The sequence below is a fragment of the Micropterus salmoides genome, unplaced genomic scaffold (genome assembly GCF_014851395.1).
Source record: "Micropterus salmoides isolate LMB-PRFRI ecotype aquatic unplaced genomic scaffold, ASM1485139v1 Ms_hic_scaffold_12, whole genome shotgun sequence".
In the NCBI taxonomy this organism is placed as follows: Eukaryota; Metazoa; Chordata; class Actinopteri; order Centrarchiformes; family Centrarchidae; genus Micropterus; species Micropterus salmoides.
Genome location: NW_024040263.1, coordinates 10386101 through 10411884, shown reverse-complemented (window position 1 = coordinate 10411884; position 25784 = coordinate 10386101). Strand labels below are relative to the sequence as shown.

Genomic DNA, 25784 nt, shown 5'->3' with positions numbered 1-25784 from the left:
TATATACAACTCTCATGTCTGTTTGTTAAATATGAAACTAGAGCTGTTTAGCTTAGCACAAAGACCAGAAACAGGGGGGAAACGCCGAACCTGGCTCTGTCCAAAGGTAACAAAATTTGTCATTTAAAATGACAGATTGTGGTTTTACCAGGGGTTATGTAATGGCCAAGCAACCAGCAACCAGCAAACAAAATATAACATGTTAATTAGTATGCTGTAAAGGCAAGGAAAATGTATTAGTAAAGCACCTTTCAAAAACAAGGTAATTCAACGTGTCTTACATAAAACATAAAAGGCATTAAGACAAGATATAAAAGAAACACAAGCCAATATAAAAATGGAATATGGAATGGAAATGAAATAAAACAGAAGATAAAAATGAGCTAAAATAGAATAAAACAGATTTTACAGGAGAATAAAAGTTACAGTGCAGTGGAATATATGAATGGTGGAATATATCAGTGACAAACAGAAAAGTCATGAGCCCTGTTTTGAAAGAACTTAGAGTTAGAGCAGACTTCACGTTTTCTGGGAGTTTTTTCCAGATATATGGTGAATAAATACTAATGCTGGTAGGTACTATACGACTGAAGTAACAGCTGTATTTCAGAGGATTTGTAGTAGATAAGGGCAGCTTTGTACTTATGTACTGCTACAGTACTTAAAATAACCTCCCAACTAATACATATAATGAGCAGTTACAGATATCAGCCTCTGAAAAAGTAGGCCATATTTCTTTCTTTTCTCCATTACATCTTCAGCACTCCCTCCTCTGTCCTTCAGCACAATATTAAGAGTGGAAACATCTGCATATATCATTTTAGGAGTAAAAATGAAATACGATACTGCAGGTATCGCTTAACAGTACTTGCAGTACCAGAAACAGCTTACCGCTTATCTGTACTTGCAAGAGAAAAGGATGCACAGAAGATGAGATGTGTGTAATGCAACATACTGTATGAATTGAGATTATGTAAAACCAAAACAGTGCTATGTATTTTTTATTTCAACAGTCTAAACTGGGTCAGTGAAAAACTGGGGTTCATTACAGCCTAATTAGCTGGCTGTAAATCAGTAACCTGATAAAAACTGCTATAATGTTTTGTCAACAATAAATCAACAGCAAGACATAATCTGCAAAACGTAATGATATGAGGTGATCACAATCATGCAAAGCAGTTGCTTATTAATGAGTTCAGCATGTGTATCCAGAATGCAAAGCAGCACCAGAGAATAAATATCTCTGTATATATAAAACTCAATAACCAGTAGAAGAAACACAGTCCCTCCTGTGTCATGTCACTGCGTGACACCAATATGAGGAGGTGGCTTTACACTTTAAAGAAGTTAAATTTGAACTATGAAAGAATCAGTGATAAATTAAATTTACATTAGAATATTTCTATGTTGTTTTGAATTGAATCAGAGCACAGGAGCCCAAACAAAACTGATTTAGCAACTTTAAGAGGACACCTCTGAAATATTTCCATGCAAAAACTGTTTCCATTACTATATATAAAACATATAATATATATAATTAAAGAAATAGAAAATTTAAAAAAGAGCAAACTACCAGAGGCATTTTGGTATAAAATTGACACACGTAGACTGTTACATAAATATCTGGTGAGGTCCAAAACAATAAATCCCCAAGCTCTTGCACATGTCATATTATTAACTTTTACTATATCTAGTGGCAAAACCATCTTGATCCCTGATAGAGAGCTATTAAAAACCAGAAGACAGAAGGCTTAGAGGCTTGTCGTTGGGCTACTATGTGTATTTGTGTGTCGTGCCATCAATGATTCAATGGGGAAGGCCTGACAAGTTCTGCGTGACATCACGTCAGGCAACACATTCACATACCAACTGGGGATGACAGTTGTGTTAGTCAGTTAGTATTATGGCACAGCCATTGTGTCTGAAATCTCCAGCAGAGACCTAGAAATACTTCAGTCACACCTCATGCAGAGAGACGTCCAGCCTGCTCTGTGCTGCTTCTTACTGAATCAGAGTCTGACTGAAAATGGGATCTACTCCATCCAGTACTACATATTATATATGAATATCGTAATGTGGCTGCCTCAGTGTGAAACAACATGGAAGAGGAGGAGACACTCTATTCTCCATATTATACAAACTAAATGCAGTAAATATCTCCTAGTGTCAGTGCTGTAGGGCTGCAACTAATGTTATTTTTATTTTTTTTTTTACATATGTTCAGACTAAAAATATCATAAAATAGTGAAAAATGACCATCACAAGTCCTCTGAGCCCATGGTAACATCTTCAAGTTGATTGTTTTGTCTATCCAACAGTTAATAAGAAAAATATATTCAATTTACAAGGATATCAAACTGAGAAAAGTAGCAAATCCTCAGATTTTAGTGCCTGCAAATCTTTGGCACTTTTGTTTAATAAAAAACTTTAGAAATAATTAATTATCGATTATGAAAATAGTTGATAGTGATTATTAAAAAAATCAACCAATCAGTAGATTTATCTAGTAATAATTGTTTTAGCATAACGTATTGTATAATTTCTGTAGAGATCTCTGGATCTGTAACTTAAACAAATGAGGGAAAGACAAAATAAAACAAAGCGCCACAACTCAAACGGGTTGTAACCATGTGACTTCCACTGTTTTCACTGGGTTTTTTGGAGCTACTGTAACCAAAGGCCCAAAGGCCAGGGGCAGTGAGCGCAGTAGATGGTGGTTAAAAGCTCTGAGACTAAAGGCTCTGTTGTTTTTCCACATAACTGACAAATTATGTTTCACTACACCAGCTCTCACAAGGTAAGAAAAATGAGGTGTATGAAATGAATTTGACAACAAAGAGCCACACAATCTCCAGCTGGACCAGAAAACCTTCTTTCTTTCCAAATAAATAAACAGACCGACACATAGACAGACAGAAGTCTTCCTGAAAAAGTTAAATAATTCCTATTGAACCACATGTAATATGGTAATTATGTGCTCATATAATCCTCTCTTTACTTCTGGATGAAGTGTACCAGTAAGTGAGAGTCCACACTTGTGGTACTGTGGTGGTGTACGTTACATTTCAGAGGTGTGAAATCTGAAATTCTGTAAATGTGGAACAGGACAGCATGCTGACTTACCCTGTGCTGGGCGAGGAACGTCTTTCTGACACTTGGTACATGCCTCTTGTGCTCCCAGAGAGGCTGGAGTTTCTCTGGAAAGACACAAACATGTAGACTGAAGCGTTGTTTGCAAAATTACTCTGTACCCTGAAGCTTCCCTTAGCTGCCCTTAGCTCAGATGTTATGTGGTTATGTGTGAGTTCAGTATTCCTACGTGAGCTCCTGAAGAGTGGATGACAGGCTTGATACTCTACTGTACTATAAGTTTGTTCAACAAATTGTCCATGTATTGTCCATAAAGACAATACACTCAGAACTACAGCAAGAGATATGCAGTATTTCATTTAAAAGCAGTTGTAACACTAAGTTAGTACTGCTATAAAAATGAAATGGGTACAGGAGGCTGCTTAACAAATCCCCACTGAAATGACAATAAAATCAAATAGCAAATCAAAAAGCCGCCTATTTTTCTGTTATCATGAGAAGCTTCTTTATGTGTTTTTCAAATAAACAGTCACAGCTCAGATGTTTAACAAAAACTAAAACTGAAATGAACAACACAAGTGATCTTCAAATGAAAGATATTTTCTGGATGGTTTGGTAATACAGTTTGATCTCTCATCAGCTTACAGACTTGAGCATGTACATTATGACGGGTGACAGTATCGGACATAAATCAAGGACATCATGGACAAATATTTACCTAGCACAAGAATAAATGATGATCAGTCATAGATATCAAATAGGCAAGAAGAAGCCTGTTAAGATTATTTTGCCCAGAGGAACAAGAAAAGCTCAAGAAGTGAACGTAAAATGGAAAGGGTTCAGTCTCTAGGGAGCATTTATGTAACAAGTAAATTTCATGTTTATTTAATTGTGATATTTTTTTTTTTTTAGGGACTAAAGCGTTGTTTAACAATGACAGTTTTGACCTGGTGTTGAACTGTTGGCCTTATAAATCATCATCTGTGACCATAAATAACCACAACCAATTTCATAGAAATCCTGTCATTACACATCACTATCTTGTGTCCAACGTTGTCCAAAACGTGGCGGTACAGGAAGAGCCTGGAGTCAAATGGAAAGGGTTCACCCAGTATGGAGCAGGAATATGTTAAATAAAACTAATGCCAAACTCACATTGAGTTTTTATATGTATTTTAATATGTGGAAAAAACTTCCCGGCAATCTGGCCAGTACCTGACCGAATAACATTTCTATCCCTAAGCCCTCACTCTAACAACACAAACGCCTTTAGCATCTTCACTACTACCTAAAATATTTGGTTGTGCCTCTGATAGCAGGTGAGGAGTGTAAAGTGTATTTCGTTGTGGGTATGCAGCCTGACTCCCACTCACTCTATTTGCCTGAGAGCAAAATCCTCCTAGTCACTCTTTCATACACCGCTTAAAGCTGCCTGTGCATTGAAGTATGCCGTGTGTAGCGTTTATATGTGTGTGTATGTCCGTGTGTGTGTGTGTGTGTGTGCGAAGTAGTGCCAGGTGGAACTTTGTGTACCAGACAGTCGACGTGCTACAGAGGGAAAATGTGCACCAACACAGACACTGTCACTCCCTTTCTCTCTCTCGCTCCCTCTTTCTTTCTTTTTTTTCTCTACTTCTACTCACACAGCTTGTTTCTGGCTTAGTGCCGGTGAAAATGGACCATGGAGAAAACAGGTTCTCATTCCTGGCAAGCATGCAGCAAATGCAGAACAGTGACAGACTCTCAGAAATGGACGGATAAAAAGGTAACATGGTGACCTAAGTTTGGCCTTCAGCTCGGGTTTTTCTTTATTTCTAACGTTTGTCGTCTCTCCCTTAAAAAGGCCAAACGTTTATGAAACGCTTGAATTAAAGCTATCTTCCCCTTGCGCTTCCTGTGAAGAATTGCATTTGATTCAGCTTGAATTGACAGAGAGAACAGGAAACAAGTCACCCATCCCCTCTCTCACTGTCAGTCCTAAAATACCTCTGTGGCTCTAAAAGCTGTCTCCTAGGAGATAAGGGCGACCTCGCTGATCCAGCGACAGAGAGATTGAGAGAGAGATTGTGAGATCTCAGGGCTTCCCTTGACAGTGTCACAAGGTGCCAACCAGTCTGTGACTCCACACTTGTACTTGTCATGATGATTATGCACAGTCCTACAACAGTGTAAGAGCACACAGACATGAAACTGGCAGATGTTTAAATCCAAAGAGAGGGCGTCTAAATTTAGGCAGCATGTTTCAGGACAATCACAGGTCAAACGGCTCTCTAATATAGCTCAAGAAAGAGGAACAAGTACATCTATGATTTTTTGTCAACACTTAATGTAATTCTCTGCACTGTATGACTATTCAAGGTGAGTGAGCCAAGGATGCTGACAACATCTTTGCGCTCAGTGATCCGAAGAGAAGACATTTACTGAGAATCTCTCAAACAACAAGCACGAACGAAACTAGCTAGTTTCTCACAGGCGGATCTGTGCCACGTTACATCTGATTCAAAATCATGTTGGATCCTTCAGCAAGAGCAGGAACTGGTTTCCATGGCAGCACACACATCTGTGCAATGAAATAGGGTCGCCTCTCTTTCAGGTGTTGGATAATAATTTGAATAAGTGACATTTTTAAGAACAGAGAGTGTCTGCTTTTACATTTTTGTCATTGTTGTAATAAGGCAAAGCAGAGAGGGTGGGAGGACAATTGAAGCTACAGAGAGCCTGGGGACAAAGAGCTGATCTCCAGTTTCCGGAGCATGAGGCAGCTTTGTTATGCGAGTACACTCTCTGGTCGACTGCTGCAGAGCTTTCCGCTGTTTTGATGCTGAATGCAAATCAGACAGGGATCAAGCCTCCAGTTTCACTTTCAAAGTCCTAACTTTATGATCTACGGTGGGTGAGCATCACTTTATTATAAACCAAAATGCTGTAGAGATATATCCACAACATGGCCAAAAGTATGTAAACACCCCAGTCCACATCTGTTTATGTACTTTTGGTCAGGGGCTGTTTTTAGGGGTTGGGCTAGGCTCCTTAGTTCCAATTAAGGGAAATGTTTAACCCTACTTTGATATCTTACTTAGACAACAGTGTGCTTTTAACTTTGTAGCCAACAGTTTGGTGAAGGCCCCTCCCTGTTTAAACATGACAGCGTTTTTGTGCACAAAGCCAGGTCCATGAAAAATTTGAAGTTGACTGGCTTGCAAAGAGCACTGACCTCAACCCCATCAGCACCTTTGGGATGCAACTGAAACTGCAAGCCATCTAAGCAAACACCATCAACGCACCAATCTCACTCAAGCTCTCATGGCAGAATAGGAGCAGATTCCTGCCGCCAAATTCCAAAATCTATTTTAAAAGCCTCGCCAGATGAGCTAAAGCTGTTATAGCAGCCATGTTTTTGCATAGAGATGTTTAACATCACATACTTTTTTTTTTCAGCCTGCAGGTCTAACAACACAGTTATAAACAAACAGGATATAAACAAAACCTAAATGCTTTAGAGAAAATAAACCCACGTACAATCATTTAAGCAGGCATGTCATGTCCACACCTTGTAATGGGTCTTTGTTTAATTTCAGATTATAAAAGAACATTTCTGCAAGATTTAATTAAAGTCTTGCTAATACAGTAAACTAATGACTGATTCCTGAAACAGGAGGCACAACAAATGAGCTAAATGACTTCGAGCACACGTTCAATACATTTGCATGCTCTCTCTCTCTCTCTCTCTCTCTCTCTCTCGTGATCTTCTGTTCTACTAACAAACCCCGAGCTTGTAGGTTTAAATTAAAATCTCAGCTCAAATGAAACAAACGCCAAAAATCCCATTTAATTTTTCTTCTCCAATCATCCAGAATCCTCTCGTCTTGCATGAGTTCAGATTTAATTTCACCTGCTGATGTACAATATGACAGGGGAAATGGGAAAAGGCCTGGACAGTTATTGCAGTTAAGCTCCGGAAAGAAGAGTAGATTTGTTGTCTCGGGCATCTTAAAGTCTATTATAGGTTTATGGTGCTTTACAGGGACATTACTCAGTATAATCAATGCACATGCACTATTCAACAGCAAAAAAAAAAAAACACTCATCAATCAAGGACAATCAGAAAGATGGAAATAGCACTCTTGAATTGTGTTCTTGGGTGGTAAAACTAACAACTCTAAATATTTATAAAAGAATCACTGTTATGAAGTAATATTGAGTTATTGTGATAAACTACACCTTGTAGTATTTTTTTATGACAATTAAAATGTGCCACAAAATAATATCTGAAACAGCTCATATGATTCGAAAAGCTTTTCATATAACGCTTTCTGTGTTATCATGCAGTTCAACACAATCAGGATCACTTCAGCTTTTTAAAACTATTTGTATGTTAGCAGCTGTCATTATGTACGGCTGAAAAATTCCTAGATTATGTTTCATTGCCCTGACAGTCTGAAAACAAGAAATGTCTTGCATATGATCAATACAGTCAAGTCAAATCAGACAAGATACACAACATTTGCAGTGTGCTCTGATGCAACAGGAGATACAAGTGACGTGTGTATTCTCACCTGGCGTCCATTGCCCTTTGAGGCCTGGAGGCTGCAGCGTCCCAGGCTGCCGTTCGGTGTGGTGCCACAGCTGCTGATGATTTGCAGCTGTTTTTCAGCGCGGTCAGCCCGGTCCAGCAGCTCCTCAATGAACTGCTGCAGCCGAACCTTGGCGTTGGCTTCACGTGCCGCCGTCTCCTGAAGGAACTGGTCAATCTGGGCGACTTCCCTGAAGGCAACGTAAATATTAATGGGACATTCTTTAAACTCTGCGGTATACTTATTTGTGAACCTGCCTCATCAGGCGCCAAACTACAGATTTGTTGAACCTTGCTTATGTCAAAAACTTACATGTGCAGCTTAGACTGTTTTATATTAAAAAAACATTCATTTTGTGACTGCAGGACACTTTTTTCCTCCCATTTAAAATAAAAAAAAAACCTCTCTCACTCCAGCTGCCATCCTGCCCTTTTTGCATGAATAGTACGCACACCGAGGGTTGGTGACAGAGATAAATACACTACACAGACACAAGGGGAGGGAGAGAGAGGGAGAGAAGAGGAATCGAGGGTCAGAGAGCCGCAGGATATTTATACAACCGCAGGCACAGCGGGGCCAAGTTCCCATCATTTTAGGGGACAGTGTGTTACTCAGATACAGACAAACAAACCAGGAATTCAGACAGTGTTAGTAGTCTGCAGCCTGCTTGGCACACTGTATATTTCTAGCGTGCAGTGATTTTGTTCTGTGTCATCTCATCTGAAATGGTCTGGTGATAACAAATTCCTAAACGTTCAGATATGATTAGTCACATCATATTAACTCAATAGGTTTAAGCCTGGATTATGAATTATATAAACAGCCCCATAATGTCCAGTACAACTGTGCGGTCTCTGCGTTGACGTGAACTGGCCTTGACTTGGTATATGTCCAAATCAGCGACAAGGAACAACTTAAACCAAAAAATAATGTGAATGGAAAATGTTATTGTTTACCTTAGTGACAGCTGCCACAATGAAAAAACACAAAAATCCGCAGACATGCAGATAAACTTCACCTGACTAAAGCCACCTCTGTCCTTAAAAGATTTTTTGGCCACTTGGGGGGAAGCAGAAACAAGTTGTGAACACAACAGTGGCATACATTATCATCACCTTTTGATAGGGTGAACTTGTTACCAAACACATTTTTATCCACCTATTTACACATTCATCAGTTACAGAGGAACATGAGTTGTATTTCTGGCTATCTGGCAAATGTAAGTCCAATATTTACCCTTTTTTAGCTCTGTTTTGGGTCTCTACCAACCCTTGAGGGAAATTTCTGGCCTTTTAGCCACTGAAAGCTCGTTTTTGTCCACCAGCTCATCACTAACTTTGTCTGTCCGCTGGGTAGTGTACAGTGGGGTTTTACAGCGTCTTTGCTGAAAACAGCTGCCTGCGGCGGCTGAAAACAATGCTATGAGAACGGTAAGAGTGATGCTGGTTGTGTCTTTGATTAATCCATGAATCATTTAGTCAGTCAGAAAATAGTGCCCATCATTTTCTCAGAGCCCCAGATGATGTCTTCAGTACCTTGTTTGGTCCTTGACAAAGCCTAAGGAATCGTTAAAAGGTTCAGACTGTCACACAGATTTTATGTCCCCATTCCCTAATGGGGACATAAAATCTGTGTACCTCCAGTTTAAATAGGTTTGAAAGTCATGAAAGAAACCAAGCTGCTCATCCGGGTGGATACTTTTACTTCCAAATAATGTCAAACATCCACTACTACTAACCATAATACAATACAGAATCCATCCAAAAAACAGTAACAGCCCTCACAGTGAATTTTCTTGAAATGGGGCCATTCTGAGATAAAAATAGTTTGGCGCCTGGCACAGTTACCTTTTTTTATCCTCAGACAAAGACTACAAAAATATGGCTCCAACAATAGTCTAGGTGTTTGACCGTAGGGGAAAATGAAAACACATGTGAGTCAGTAAATGATACCAAAATTAAGTGGCCATAACTTCTCTTCCTCTCATCTGTGATCAATCCGGTTTAGAGTTTGTCTCTTGGTAATTGCTCATCATGTGAGATAACATGGTTTTTATCTACTTTGGGTCACATACAGCCTAACTGGATGTTAAGTGATTGAAAGCGGCCTATTAATGTACACTGTCTCCACTACTGGAGATGACACACTTGCTGTGGGAATTTACAGAGAACACACAAAGAATGTGTGTGTTTGTGTATGAGACATAAACTGTCGCAGCTCCAAGCTCTTTCATCCATCAAACTATAAATTCTCCTCTCTACTTCTGGAAAAAAGGAAACGGGAATTTCAAAATCCAGCCAACACATCAGAAAGATTGTAACAGGGATTTCTCAAGGACAAACTGAAGATACAGACAGGAGGCAGGGTCTGGTTTCAACCACATGAAGGGACATGGTGGGCTTTATCAATTAAGGGTATTAAAGCCAAAACAAACTTGCGTCCTCATTAACTACCGACAAAAATATTTCACTCTTTAGCAGCTTAATGCTCCACTATGTTTACCAGCTAGTAGCTATGCTGTTCTGGGTAGGAAATTTTCAGAGCTTTATCGCTGAAAGCAGATGCCTGTTTCTGTAAAGTTGTACATTAAAGTTGCGTGTTAGCAGGGCCTGCAACTTACTTTACTGTATGATGCTAACATGCTTGTCACACTATAGATTTCTTACTTTATTGATGCTTTAATCGATGCTTGTATGTTCCTCAAATGTAGGTCGATTTGGCTAAAAGTGTCTGCCAAATGAGTAAATGTAATGTAAATGTAAACTGCAGATTTGAGTGATGATTGTGGGTTCTTCACTTTCACATAATACACATTCATTTGATACATTGTTGACATAAAACATATTTATCAGCGCAGCTTTAATAACTCATCATTATCTACTTTACACTTAACATCTTTACCTCTTATCACAATCTCGTCATTTAAAAAAAGTCCTTTGAAATATGTTCTGTCCTTTCAATTTGTGTTTCAATGTTTCTATGCCATATTTCCTGTTTATTCTAATTCAATATGTATGTAAAGCACTTTGAATTCCCCTGGTGAGTGAAATGTGCTACACAAATAAACTTTCCTTGCCTAAAGGAAGGGGAAGAATGAAAAATGTAGGACTACACACTGATAAAAATATTACAAGCTTTGCGCAATATAAACACAAGATTAGCTTTCACAAATCTACATGGAGAATTCAAGTCAGTATCAAAACTGACACAGGACTGCAGGGATTCTTCACACTATCCAATCACAGGCACTTTTTGGTGAACTGCTGTAGTGATGAGGCTTGTGTGATCAAGCAAGGCAAAATAACATGCAATAGCAAACTGCCTCAGCAGATTATAATATTTATTCATCCTACTGTGTATCATGCCTCTTAGTACATCCCGTCTCATTTTGATTTAAATTGATTGGAGCTGTACCTAATGTGAAGTATGATTAAGCAGCCTGAAGGGAAGGTTTTGCTCTCATTATTCAACTTATATAATATACGGAGAACAATGACTGAGCAATGTTTTTAGTTCAGCCTCCAGTATAACAACATACAACCGTCTCACAACTGTACTGAGTAGCTGAGCTAGTTTTGTATGTATCGTGCATTAGGTCATTTGTGTTTTGGCATCCAAATTGTAATTTGTCTTATTAATTATTCAACTGCATTAGATATTTGTTGTTACAGGAGACAGATCCACCAATCCCATAAGGAGGAAACAGTTGGAAGCAACACAGGAAAGCCTTTCCCTCTCTTTCTTAGTGTAAGGAAGACATGCACAGATGCACCACACCACCTGAGAGCCTAACCACTCATCCTTATGGAGAAGGAAGAGAATCAGCAATTTAATTGAAAGACCGACATAGATGTTGGAGAGTGGTGATGGTGTTTTGGGGGAAGGGGGAGAGATTCACCAGATCCCAGGAGACGTGGAAGGAGAAGCCAGAAACGAACAGGACTGAAGCTGATAAAACCCCACGAAGAGGAGGGAATGGGCACAAAGACTGTGAGGAAAAAACACTGCAGAGGCTAAAGCAAACGACGGCAAACAGAAATCTGCAGTCATGTGGAAGCCGAATGCACAGGAGGTTTGACAGAGGAGAGGAGAGAGAAATGAGATGTGGCTGCTTCCTGCTGTCAATCTTAATTTCAACACACACACACACACAGATGTACACACACCTCTCACAGCGTGACTCACTCTAACACCTCAGAAATAAAGCCTCAAGGTGACAAATATGCCCCCGTGTTTATCCGGACGCTGGGGGAGCTAGAAAGGGCAGACCGCCATCTTTTCTGCGTGATGAACATGCAGTTTGTTAGTCTGGGGCATGATTCAGAGAAAATGACTTAGCGGTGGTTCCACGCTGGTTCGACACTGTCCGCATAACGCCATGGCATGTTCGTGGGTGAAGGGATAGCACATATTTGTGACCTTCGTGCTCACAGCTTGCTGACGGTGCCACAGAGTTTTGCCTCCTCTCTATCTTAGTTTCCATCTCACACCCACACCCACACACTGAACACCCAGGGACAGACTTTATAATACACACATACACTAGGAAATGGACCAGCATAAAACAGTATAAAACTTAAAATCATAGTTTCGTCATTTTGGGGAATATGTTTCTTTGCTCTTTTGCAGAGAGTTAGATAAGAAGATTGATACCACCCTCATATCTGTACGGTAAATGTGAAGCTGAAGCAAGTAGCCAGGTTAGCTTAACCTGGCTCTGTCCAAAGGTAACAAAAATACACACACCAACACCTATAAAGCGCACCAATTAACACATATCTTGTTTGTTTAATACATACAACTTGGTGGACTTTATAAATAAACCACAGCAGATGCAGTGTTTAGCCATTAATTCATTGCAGGTATGAAATGTTTATTATATAACTCAACAGCTCACAAGTAAGCAGCCAATTAATAACCATTACTTTGCACTTTGTCATCTTAGACTCACAAGGTTTTTGCAGGTTATTAAAGATTCTATTTATATTTAATGATCATAATTGCACCACTGATCTTACAACATACCATGTATATCTTACCACACTGTATTAAGGTCAAGGGGTCAAATACATTTAATTGTGTTGAGTAACCTCATAATGTCCGAACTGTTCATTGTGATTAAATTTTCTTAAAACTGTACAGGCAATTTTTCATGAACAATTACATAAATGACAAAAACTATTAACTCAATATCAACTTGTATTGGAAAAAATCTTAATGAATATGTCATTATCAGATTTTAAAGTCTCAAATATCAATCCCACAATGTCAGTCTCTAGAGAGACCGGTAGAGACCAAAAACACAGCTAAAAGAGAGTGAACATTGGACATTCATCAGACAACCAGAATCATGACTCCAAATGATAACTGATGGATGTTTAAATAAGAATAGTGGGCAACAAATATGTGTTTTGCAGGTTGACATATTGCAATTATGTCAATCTATCCTAAAGACCTACTACTGCACAACCCACCACCTCCCGTTAATCACCATTACCTCCAGGATGTTCAGGAGTTTCCATCATCCACCTGCTGGCGTCACTTTGGGATCCTGTCTTTTCTCTTCTCTTCATATTGTTACACATTTCCAAATGATCTGTCTTTATTTAATTAAATATTTCATACAAGAGTAAAGCACTGACTCAAACAATGTACCAGACTAAATCCTAAAATGAACACGCTACAGTTGAGACACAATCAATACCACTCATTTAAAAGAATATGGTTACAGTGCCTTCATGCTAGTTTTACCACATATTGAAACCGTCAAACAACAAACACTGGTCCTGCTATCTCTTCCTTTCACCCATGAGAGAGGAAGAAAAGGGCTTGTTAGCCTGATACGCATTTAAAATCCGATGCCTTCTTGTCCCTTTAAGCTCTTGGAAATAAAAAAAGCAGAAATTATTCTTACTTAGTCCAGTCTTCAAAATTTCGGCCTTGAGAGCTAAAGATAAAAAAATGTATCAAACGAATGAAAATGGGCTTTGAAGACCTCAATAAATGTCTACTGCTACGGCATGCACTCAAAAGAAATACTGAATAGCAAAGCCAACCACGTTTAATTTCCCTACCACTTAACAGCCATAACAAATAGTCTATAGCAAAGACATCCAGCTGTTACAGACATGATTAATACGGAACGATCTTCAGAGGGATTCTGTCTAAATGTTAATTACAATCACTGGTCAGCCTCTTTTCACAGTTGTCATCATCTCTGTGCCATTAATTCAAAATTGTGCCTCATTAATATTTAAGAGCAGAGATGATTGACTGAAAGGCCTGCATGAGGAAGACGAGGCTGTCGTATGAATACGGTCTTTCTCTCCTGTAACAAAGGACAGCTGCGCATGTGTCGTTCTCTTTTGACGGCTGGATCAAATAGGTTGTTTTTATTTAGACAGATTCAGTAGGCTACATTGTGTTATTATGTCATAATGTCACACATTTGTATGCATTACACACAAACACACAAAGAGAAAGGCAGCATGAGGAGCTGTGTAAAGAGTATGGCTACATGAGAGTGGATGTGACACGGACAAGGATGAAAGGGTGAGAGAAAAGGAATGATGAAAGAGACGCAAGAGGACGTGCTGTTTTCAAAGCCTCTCAGACAAAAAAAAAGCATGACTGGTTTCCCGAGAAATCACTAATCCAGGTCTTGGCTCTGATCAATCAGGGGAAAGTAAATACTTTATTGTGGCTCGACCAGTACTCCCAAAATCTTAACTCCTGTTGAAAATGGCAGATGGCTGAGTCACCCAGAGACACAAAAGCAAGGTGATGATGTAGAACAGTGGTCGGCATTAGGTGGCCCGCGGGCCAAAGCTGGCCAGCAATAATATCTGGCCTTTGGCCAGATTACTTTTATAGTGGCAAAAAGAAAATATTATAGTGGCTGGTGCTGAAACGATGATCTCAGTCATGACAGCAAAAGTTACTCATAATCACTTCCTCTTAAGTGACTGTGCCAAGAAAATAAAAGCGCGAGAGTGTCTTAGCAGCAGTACTTTATGTTGTGTTTAATTGAGAGCTTTTACTTTGAAAAGTTCTGAAGGAAATTTAAAGAGTCTCTAGCTTGATTGACACACCTCTGAAAAAGCCAACAGAAAACATGAGATCAGATTACCCTGAATGAGAAACTCCTCTGCCTTGAGAACAAGTGGGGACTGAACACAGAACCCTTAAAACAGGAGTACTGTGTGCTACTGACTGAGCTAAACAGGCACACAATAAATGGCAGATTATAAATAAAAACTGACTATGTTCTGGCCCGCCATCTAATGACTTAAAAAAAATGCCAGTCTTATTTGCCAACCCCTGATGTAGAGCATTTCACTGTGTACAACAGAAGTTGAGTCATTATGGAAGAATAGGCCTGCTGAAAAACAGCTGCCAGATTTCAAAAGCAGAGAATGAATCTGTCCTCAAATGCTTGTTTGCAATGATGAGGGCCATGCTTTGTACTTGTGGATGCAATAATTTTCTGAAAAATAGAAAAGCAACAGGAACAAAACTGGAACAAAAATACCAAATATATGTATGGAAATTCTTATTTGTCCGACCAATATGGTATATTCAGTTTACAGTGATATAAAACTGAAAAAAGCAGTAGATCTTCACATTTTAGAATCTGGAACCAGAGAATTTGGGTCAATTTAGTTTAATTACTCATCAATCGATATCAAAATTGTTGCTGATTAATTGTCTGAACATCAAATAATAGATGAACCGACATTTCAATCAAACAATTAAACATTTCATCTCTAGTGTAGGACCGGCGACCTGTCCAGGGTGTACCCCACCTTTCGCCCGATGTCAGCTCGCCCCCCGCGACCCTGTACGCAGGATAAGCGGTTGAAGATGGATGAATCTCTAGTGTAGGTTTTTGCAAGGGATACAGGCATTTTAACATATACACACCAGCAGCACTCATTCAGCTCTATGACAGCTTGACAGCTCAAACAAGAGGGAGGAGAATCATGACAGCATTGTCTCAATATCAGGTTTTCACACACATACTGACACTAAACCCCAGTACATCCTCCAAGCGTCTTACACTCCTATAATCAGAGTCCATCTGCTAACAGTGTAACACACAGAGTGGTTACTTCAACCTTTTGCATCAGTCTTAACAAAATGAGAAAGAACAGACTGGATGCAACATACTTCCTGTTTCCTTTTTGTTCAAAGCGCCTCATCCAGCCTAAAGGACACACATCAGATTCTTCTATCTAATGATAGACATGAACAGCCCTCTGCTCATAAATCCTGCTCTAACTCTGCTGGATCATCCATACAATATAGGTTATCTCATATCATGCGGAACCCTTTCTTGTTATAAGCCACTTCATATCGCTGCTGGAAATCTGAATGCAGCGTCTACGTGCGCACGTTTGGTATACATAGAGCATAATTCTCTCTGAGCTGGCCTTATTTGCCAAAATAGAACTAAATGCAGACATTCAGTCCTAGCAAACAAAAACATAGTACATGTCAAGTAATTAATTGTGTAAAATCTGTAAAATGCATTCTGTGCATGCATTTGTCAAGTGTGTGGTGTCTGCGTTGCAATGTTTTTCTGTCATCTAAATAATTCAGTGGCTTACATGACATCGGTTCCTCCAGAGTTTGGACAAATATTACTATATTGTCTGGTGCTTTGACACATTTTGAGATACACTGCCTTTTAACATTTATATTAAAACACAGACCCTTGTTTACATCCTTCCTTGTATGTAGTATTAGCATGCAAGTCTTGGCATGCTAATACTACATGTCCCTCTCTCTGGGACACGGTTATTAATGAGGCGAGTTCTCTTCCTGCTCTGACAGCTTCACTTTTGCATTCAAGATTGCTGATCAGTGGAAAAACAAGGTTGATTTTTTTTAGAAAGAGAGACCAAGTGATAGCAAATAGACTCCTCCACTTTCTGCAGTGCTTTTAGAGTTCTCAGCTATCTTATTCTGCACAGGGAACTTTTACCTTATCATAGCTGGTTATAGGAATAAATCAGGCCTTAGGGTTGAGGACTACTGCAGCAACTGAGAGTGTGTGCGTGTGTGTGTGTGTGTGTGTGTGTGTGTGTGTGTGTGTCTGTGTGTGTGTGATGAATATGATATGAAAACCTGACAGTTGTCTCTGTACTGCTCTCCTCCCTCTTCTATACAGAGATCTTAAATCTAGTACAAACTGCAACACTGCAACGTTTAGTACTTCCGTAGTTTGCAGCACTAATTTCAATACAAGACAATCTGACACGACGATGCCAAAACGTACAGCTACAGTAATTACCATAATAATCACCTTTCTAACACAATCTCAACAAAAATGCACCACCATAAGCGTGACAAAGGAGGTATTTGCTGTAGGGCGGCGCTTACAATTATTTAAATTATCTATTACTTTGCCGACTAATTTCTCAGTCAATTGTTTGGGCTATAAAATGTTAGAAAATAGAGAAAAATATCCATTCCATTTTGACAGACATTTTGCCTTTAACAAATATTACACCTCCTGCGATTTGAAACTTGCAGTAGGCCTAATTGTGATTTCGATAAGAGTTTGATTAATTGTTCAGCCTTATCCTAAACTGAAAGGTGATGTCTTCAAAAATGTGCAAAAGAGGAGTACAGCATGTGGTGTTTTGATTTAGTAAAACAAAAAAAACGACCAGTTTTGACCTTGGCAAGTCTTCTTCAGAGTTTCAAATCAATACACAATGCCTGGCCAATACAGACCCTTTTCTACATTCATTCTGGGGTATGTCATAATTGAGTAATCGGGACACCAGGTGGGAGATAATGAGAGTCATTTAGAGATAACCAGAGATATTGTCCATTTCATTGCTCGGACAAATCAATGATTAAATGTGCCAACATTATCTCCAGTTAACCAAAGATAAAACTGAAATGACTGTCTTTGGACCCAAAGAAGGATCAAAAGTCAGTTCTCAGCTTCAATTACTAACCTTAAAGACCACAAACCAGGCCAGAAATTAAGTCATGGACCCAGAACAAAATTTTAACATCCACATTAAAGCTGGGGTAAGCAATTTATATCAGAAGCATTTTTTGTTATATTTGTTGAAATTCTCTTTACACCATGACAGCAATCAATAAATCAAATGCTCTGGCGTGAAAATGAAAAACATGCAGTATCTGTGGTCTGTGAGGATCAATAAGGACTGTAATAAGCACTGCCAATTCATTCGGTCTGAATGAAATGGTGGGGTGGGATTTTTCTGTTGGATACTTTCAAAATCTAACTGTCTCTCGCTAGTTTCTCCAACGTTACCCACCCTAGCTTCAAGAAAATTTTGAAATCTGCTTACTACCACCTTAAGAATTAAGGGTCTTATGTCTCAGTAGTATTTGAAAAAAAAAACTGTACATTCGTTTATCTTCAGCGGGCTTGACTACTGTAATGCTGTCTTTACACGTCTCTCCAAAAAGTCGGTAAGTCAGCTGCAGCTGATTGAGAAATGCAGCTGCTAGAGCTCCCACTAAGAACAGGAGAGAGCATAACATCACTGCAGTTCTCAGATCTCTTCACTGGCTTTCTGTTTGACAAAGAACTGATCAGAATAAGAAATACTTTACAATATACAGTCCCATCCGAAAGTATTGGAACGGTAAGGCAAATTCCTTTGTTTTTGTTGTTCAGTGAAGACATTCAGGTTTAAGATCAAAAGATGAGTTTGAGACAAGAGTTCAGAATTTCAGCTTTTATTTCCTGGTATTCACATCTAGATGTGTTAAACAACTCAGGGCATATCACCATTTGTATTAGACCACAGTATTCTTAGGTGAGAAAAAGTAATGGAACAAATAATCTTAAAGTAAATAACATTTAATATTTGGTGGCATAACCCTTGCTTTCAATAACTGCTTCAAGCCTTTGACCCATCAACATCACCAAACTGCTGCATTCCTCATTTGTGATGCTATTCCAGGCTTTTACCGCAGCTTCTTTCAGTTCATGTTTGTTTCGGGGTGTTTCTCCCTTCAGTCTCCTCTTAAGGAGGTGAAATGCAGCTCTATTGGGTTAAGGTCAGCTGATTGACTTGGCCAGACTAAAACCTTCCACTTTTCCCCCTGATGAAGTCCTTTGTTTTGTTGGCAGTGTGCTTTGGGTCATTGTCCTGCTGCATGATAAACTTCCTCCTGATTAGTTTCAATGCATTTCACAGTAAATTGGCAGACAAAATGTTTCTGTACACTTCTGAATTCATTCTGCTGCTACCATCATCAGTTACATCATCAATAAATATTAATGAGTCTGTTCCAGAAGCAGCCATGCACGCCCAACCCATGACATTACCTCCACCATGCTTCACAGATGAGCTTGTATGCTTCGGATCATAAACAGTTCCTTTCTTTCTCCACACTTTGGCCTTTACATCACTTTGCTAGAGATTAATCTTGGTCTCAAGATTGTGTTCCAGAACTTTTGCGGCTCATCTCTGTACTACTTTGTAAATTTCAATCTGGCCTTGCGATTCTTCCTGCTGATGAGTGGTTTGCATCTTGTGGTGTGGCCTCTATGTTTCTGCTCTCTGAGTCTTCTTCCAACAGTGGATTGTGATACCTTCACCCCTGCACTGTGGAGGTCGTTGGTGATGTTACTTACTGATTTTCTTCACATCTCTAACGATATTTCTGTCATCAACTACTGTTGTTTTCCTTGGCCGACCTGTTCGACGTCTATTGCTCAGTACACCAGTAGTTTCTTTCTTTTTCAGGACCAAAAAAAATTCCAAATTGTTGTGCTTGCTATGCCCAATGTTTGTCCAATGGCTCTGATCGATTTTCCTTCTTTTCTCAGCTTGACAATGGCTTGCTTTTCTCCCATACAGCTCTCTGGTCTTCATGTTGGTTCATCCTCTTTAACAGGAAATGCCGTCTTTATAGGTTTGAACCAAGGATGAAAACTTAGACTAGTCATGCAGAGCTATTTAATGTTTGGACAATCAACCTAAAAGGCAACACCTGAGCAACAAGAAACATCTGTCAGTCACGTGTTCCAATAGTTTTGCTCACTTGAAAAATGGGTGGGTTCAAACAAAGGGTGGTATGTCCTGAGTTGTTTAACACATCTAGATGTGAATACCAGGAAATGAGAGCTGAAATTCTGAACGCTTGTCTCATACTCTTCTTTTGATCTTGAACCCAAATGTCTTCAGTGAACAACAAAAACAAAGGAATTTGCCTTAACGTTCCAATACTTTTGGAGGGGACTGTATATTGTAAAATACTAATGGTCGGTTGGTTTATAAAGCCCTGAATAGTACATGGCTAAAATACATCATTGATCTACTGCTCCGTTATGAAACATCCAGACCTCTCAGGTCTGCTTTCTGTCCCCAGAGTTAAAACTAAACATGGAGAAGCAGCATTCAGTTTTTATGCACCACATATCCGGAACAAAGTGTCCTCCAACTTCCAGTTCTTTTAAATCAAGATACATCTGTTTGCCACTGCATTTATTAAGTTAAATATGGAACTATTTACATCTTGCACTGTAATTTTTATACTGTTTAATCTTTCTTATGTTGTTGAATGGTGCTATATATATAAATGTGCCTAGCCTTCTGTGTGCGTTGCATGTATAAACAGTACCTGAAAATGTAGTATAATGGTGTCCTGTATGATGTTTATTAATGTTCCCTTCTCTTCTTATCATTGCTCTGTATGCTTAGAAAATCCCAAAAACTTTGTAATTTTAATCTTTCTGTCTAGGGACTACAGATGAAAACAGCCGCTTGGCTAACTTTATTAAAGTACACTGCTACTGTTAAACAAACCAGTCAATAAATCAAGTCTTAAACAATCATTGCTGCTGTGTGCCTCCTTAATGATGTCTTCAAATGACCTGACTGACAGTCCGAAAACAAAAGATATTTTTCCCACAAAATCACACAAAACAAAGAAAGGCGGTTTCCTATTTTTGCTTAAAAATGTCTGACTAATTAATAATTAAAACAGTTACCAAATAATATATTTTTATTTTTTATATATTATATTTTTTAGCAGTAACTTATTTCAGGGCTTGGGTATTGGACAATTGCTGCTGGACTGCAAATACTACACAGGTCTAAATGATACAGTATCAACCCTCTCATCGCATGCAGTACATCTCATCCAGACTGTTCCCACGAGAAGAGAAACAATTGAGTATTAAAGGAACAGCGGCTTATAATCTGGCTGCCACTGGAGCGTACAGCATTATGCCCTCCTGCAGGAGCACTCAGCGAGGCCAGCCATCCTTTCCATGCATGAAACGGATCACAAACTGAACTGCAATAATAAATGATACGGACATGATGAAAGTTAATTAGAATTAGCTATTTAAAATTATCTAGTGGAACAATAATAATACAGTTGGCATATTAGTGATTGTAATAATTTAACAGCAACTAAATAAACCTTGCCGTATGTCATTAAACAGTCATTAATGGCTGGAAAGATTATGACAGTATTCGACATATTTCTGTAGCAGACACAAAATGAGGCTGTTCTTCACGCTAAAATGATGGAGATAACCATCCCACCATTTTTCATTTCTCCTCAGGCTCCAGTTTCTGCTGATTACAGCTGCTCTCATTTATTCCAGATGCTATTAAACCACTTAACAGCCAAGCTTGAGGGACTGTTATTCATTCAGTTTTGACTGCAACAGTGTGGTGTGATGTTAATCATTACATAATTTCAGTGACTGATCCAGAGCATGCAGTGTGTTTTTGTTTGTATTGTTGTTTGTGAATGAGATTATGATGAATACTAAGCTGAAGTGTACCTGAGGCGCTCAGTATGCTGTTGTACAATTATTTACAGTGTAGTGCACTGCTAACAGCAGACGACAGTTCGTAGGAGTTCCATCTGTCTGCATAGCAACTTGAGGTGACTTTGCATTTGACACCACTGATACAACAACATTTCTCCTTGAAGGACTTTCACAGACTCTCCAAAGTCACTCATGAGTATAAATGGGGATTTTTTTTTCAATCAGCTGAGTGTATAAGGTTCTTAGGCAGCCATGTTTGAGCCAATAAGCTGCTCCGTGTCTGTTAACTACTGCTTAGTCATCAACCCTGCTGAACATTCACCGACTGTGATGCTCTTTTTCCACCTCAGACCTACTCTATGTTTTAGAGACTGAATGAGCTTACTGTTTGACTGCCAGCTTCTCCTCAGAGAGACAGAAAAGGTGTGTGTGTGTGTGTGTGTGTGTGTGGATCTGCATTACTATATTTGTGAGGTCCAAAAAACTGGAATTCCACTATACATGAGGGGTCCGACTGCTTTGTGGGGACCAAAATGCTGTTTTTAAAGTTTAAAGGGCTACAGTAAAGTTAGATATAGAATTACGTTAGTGTGTGTGTGTGTGTGTGTGTGAGAGAGAGAGAGAGAGAGAGAGAGAGAGAGAGAGAGAGAGAGAGAGAGAGAGAGAGAGAATGAGACTAGGCTTCTGGCATAACAAGGAAGCGGTCACACAGTCCAGGCAGGGACTATGACCTTCCAAGTCTGATGCTGCCAGATTTGGGAAACATTACCACAGCTACTGTAACCTTTAAAACAGAGGGGCGGGACGACATAGAAGAAAAGCACACTTGTCTTCTGCCCATCCAACCGAATGAAACACTGTTTTGTATCATGGTATCACAAGATCAGCAAAGTCAACTTTTTCAACAAAACTGTCTTTGTCATAAAAAATTTAATAATTTCTAATGTTATAGACACAGGTATTAATGACCCAGATGTCTGTTTATTGTAATTTACAGCAGCACTGCACATCATCTCATGTGCACTGAAACACAATAGACAATTGTAGTGCTAACACAACTAAATAGATCAACTAATCGATTAGACAACAATTTTGACAAAAGATTACTCTTTTAAGCCTTGTATCTTAACATGTCTGCTTGATAAAATCTGATGCCTTTTTTCTGTTTTAAAAGATTGGAAATAGAAAATCTTGAGGTTTTAGAGTGCTGGTCAGACAAAACAAGGCCTTTACTGTGAGGAACACTACATTGGTGAAGCGGCAAGGACCCTGGCCAGGAGACTGAAGGCTGGAAACATGAAGTTTCTGTGAAAACTAGACCAGAACCAAACATCGACTGGGGGTCACAGCTATAGACCAGGCGTCAGGCGTCAGTCGTCGGTGGACAACCAGAGAAAGATCAGAAGGACATTCACATCCACTGCTAAAGACATTCTTGAACAGAGACAGGGGTTAGAATCTTTCGCTATACACGGAATGACCACCTGTTTGAAGTTTCATATTTAGATCACAAACCATCTGCAACCAACTGAGCAACTTCATCAACAGGTGAAGGCCATGAGATGTCGATTAAGGTAATGATTGTTATTTGCAGCCATACATTAATTAATGGCAGAAGGGCACATTTACATAAACACACGCACACATACAGTGCAGTGATATGTGCAGTCTGTGTTTGTGATGAGATTAGAGGCCTTGGAAAGCGCCTTTCTGTCTCTGACCTACTGTCACTTGACATGCGGGCCTGATAAAGAAACTGAAGAGACATGATAAAAACCAAGAGGAAGATAGAAAGACGAGGCTGGCTGTCCTTTCAGAACAAGACACAGTACAGATACCAGATGACTTTAATGTGAGCCGTGAATGACACTGTAACAAAGAAAAAGGCTGCAAACAAAGGAAAAAGCTTGTTTTTGTGATTGCAGAGGCAATGAAAGGACTACACCTCAATCTATGCAAGTGGATACAAACAACTTTAAAAAAAAAACTATTCTAAAATCTCCGCTTGACATGTTTACTGGGCTTTCTGAGAACAAAGTCAGATGCTTCAACTAACTATGATCTTGTACTGAACACAAAATAACCACTCTTTCGCATTCTTCTGTTTCCAGAGACCCATTAGATTGTTATTGTGCCTCATTATTCTCTTTTGTAAACACGACTCTTTGACATTGGTAGAACCTTTTTATGGAAATTCAATGTCATGCATCTTTAAAAACCACCATCAGTGAAAGAGGAAAAAGGCAAACTGTTTTGTAAAATCTTCATAAAATCATCAGTAAAAGAAAATTATGCATTGCTTCTAGCCAGTCAAACTGAAAATAGCAGTGATGTTTGGAGCACACAATAAATTATTCCAGGATTAATTTCAATAAAAGCTTTGAACATCAGAAAAATAAAGCCTGACCACTCTTTGTGCCATGCTGTGGGAGAGCTCTATATCATCCTCCTCAGATTCAGAGCCAGCAATACCTTGAATCACCACACTGTGATTTATATCCAAAACACCTCCTATTTACAGCAGCCGTGCTTTTAACTAGTTCATGAAGCAGCTCCTTTACGGAGGGACTGGCCTGAGAGAAAGGCAGGCGGTGTGGTGGGGGGGGGCACATTGGGGATTGGGACGTGATAGCAACTACACATCTCTGTTGCTGCTGGAGAACAGATGCTGACCACATCTGGAGGGTGGATGCAACTGAGAATTAAACCATCACAGAGTGGCAGAGGTAAAGGAGAGGAGGACAGTGTGTGAGTGTTTGCATACATGACAATGTGTTTTATAAGAGGAAGAGAAAGGCATACTGACAAGCAATCTGTATTGAGGTCAAGGGGGGAGAAATTGGTATTCTTGGTATAAAAAAAGAGAGATGGACAGACCGATCCACCAACAAACGGACATCACCGTCAACAGAAGTGAGATAGTATGTGAGTTTTCATTTTTATTTTTTGGATGCACAAAATTTGGGCCACAACTAAGGAGTGTTTTCGTTATCGAAATCCCAAAGGTATTTACTGTCATAGAACACAAAAAAACCCTGCAGATATTGGCATTTTTGCTTGATAATTGACCTAAACCAGTAATCTTTTATGAAAATTGTCTTAATTTCCTCAGGTAAGCACACCAACAGGCCTGCCACTGTTCAAAGCCCACACTAATATAAGATGACAAGATACAATATATCACTTACTGTTGTTTGTGATTGAGCTCCTCCTCCTTGTTCACCAGGTCCTGTTTGAGGTTAGCTAGCATTTCCACAGAGACGTCCACCTGCCGGGAGAGCTCGGAGGCCTTATCCTCCAGGTCTTGTTTCTCCTGACTCAGCCGCTCACTCTCCTGCTTGGCCCGGTCCAGCTCAGAGCTCTTCCTCTCCAGCTCTGCCTGTAGACGACCTACGCGGGCCGCTATTTTCTGCTCCACCTACAAGACAAGAGGCACTTGAGCTACCTAATGTCCCACCATAATCGTCACATTGTATGAAACATAACTAATTATGCAATTATGGTAATTAAATCTGCAAGTGAATTCAGCTAAATCAGAGGATGCTAAAATGGCAGGGACAATATATAGTCCCTGTACTAAAAGTGCTCAAATTATAAAACAGATTGTTTTTTGTCCAAAAATGTTACGTCTTAGTATGAAAGTCATGTCTCGTCTAACCTAGAAACACTGAAAAGATTTCAATCAACTGAACACAGTTATTAAAGTCTTAATTTCTTCATTCCTGGGATAATGTTATTCACTATACTCATTCTGGTCAGCAAAGAACTTCCTGATCACAATTAAGCGGCTGCTAAGCTGCTTTTTTTCCCATTTTAGCTACTCTCCATTGGTTACTGATCAAATCTAGGACTGATTTTTAAGTGCAACAGACTTGGTGCATGACAAACTCATTCATTTTCTCTCTGTTGCTCAGGAAGAGTGCTGCTGGTAGCATAACATCCAACCTACAGACAAAGGGCGATGAGTATTTCCCTTCAGGGCCACTGGACAGCGCAATAACCGACCTGCGGAAATCAAACTGGCAACAAGGAGCAGGATACATAGTGTTACGATCTTGGAGTGCTACCTAAGCCGGACACCCATTTGACGTTGGTGGACCGAAGCTATATTGCAACAGTTTTTCCTTCTCCATAATATTTTGTTGCATTACAACTTCCAGGCATTTGTGGCAGGACTGACCACACTGCTGCTTAATAGTGCTCCAATCACTCTGTATTTTTTGCATTGATTTTAAAGGTAATCACCAGTACTTCATTTGGCGTTGAGCACGCAGCCTTTAATTTACAGCTGCATGACCTGAACTATTTCTCCTACACCACAGCGAAGTTATCTC

The 25784-nt window shown here is 39.4% G+C and overlaps 1 protein-coding gene across 2 annotated transcripts in view; it reads right to left on the bottom strand.

Annotated features, from left to right (window-relative positions):
* Nucleotides 1–25784, bottom strand: part of fbxo41 (F-box protein 41) — a 51837-nt gene that overhangs the window by 11366 nt on the left and 14687 nt on the right. For both annotated transcript variants that reach the window (XM_038713294.1, XM_038713293.1), the window contains 3 exons: nucleotides 24639–24868; nucleotides 7647–7854; nucleotides 3124–3197 (listed from right to left, as the gene is read on the bottom strand). In XM_038713294.1, coding sequence (XP_038569222.1) covers nucleotides 3124–3197; nucleotides 7647–7854; nucleotides 24639–24868 — 512 coding nt within the window. The remainder of the gene's footprint in view (nucleotides 1–3123; nucleotides 3198–7646; nucleotides 7855–24638; nucleotides 24869–25784) is intronic.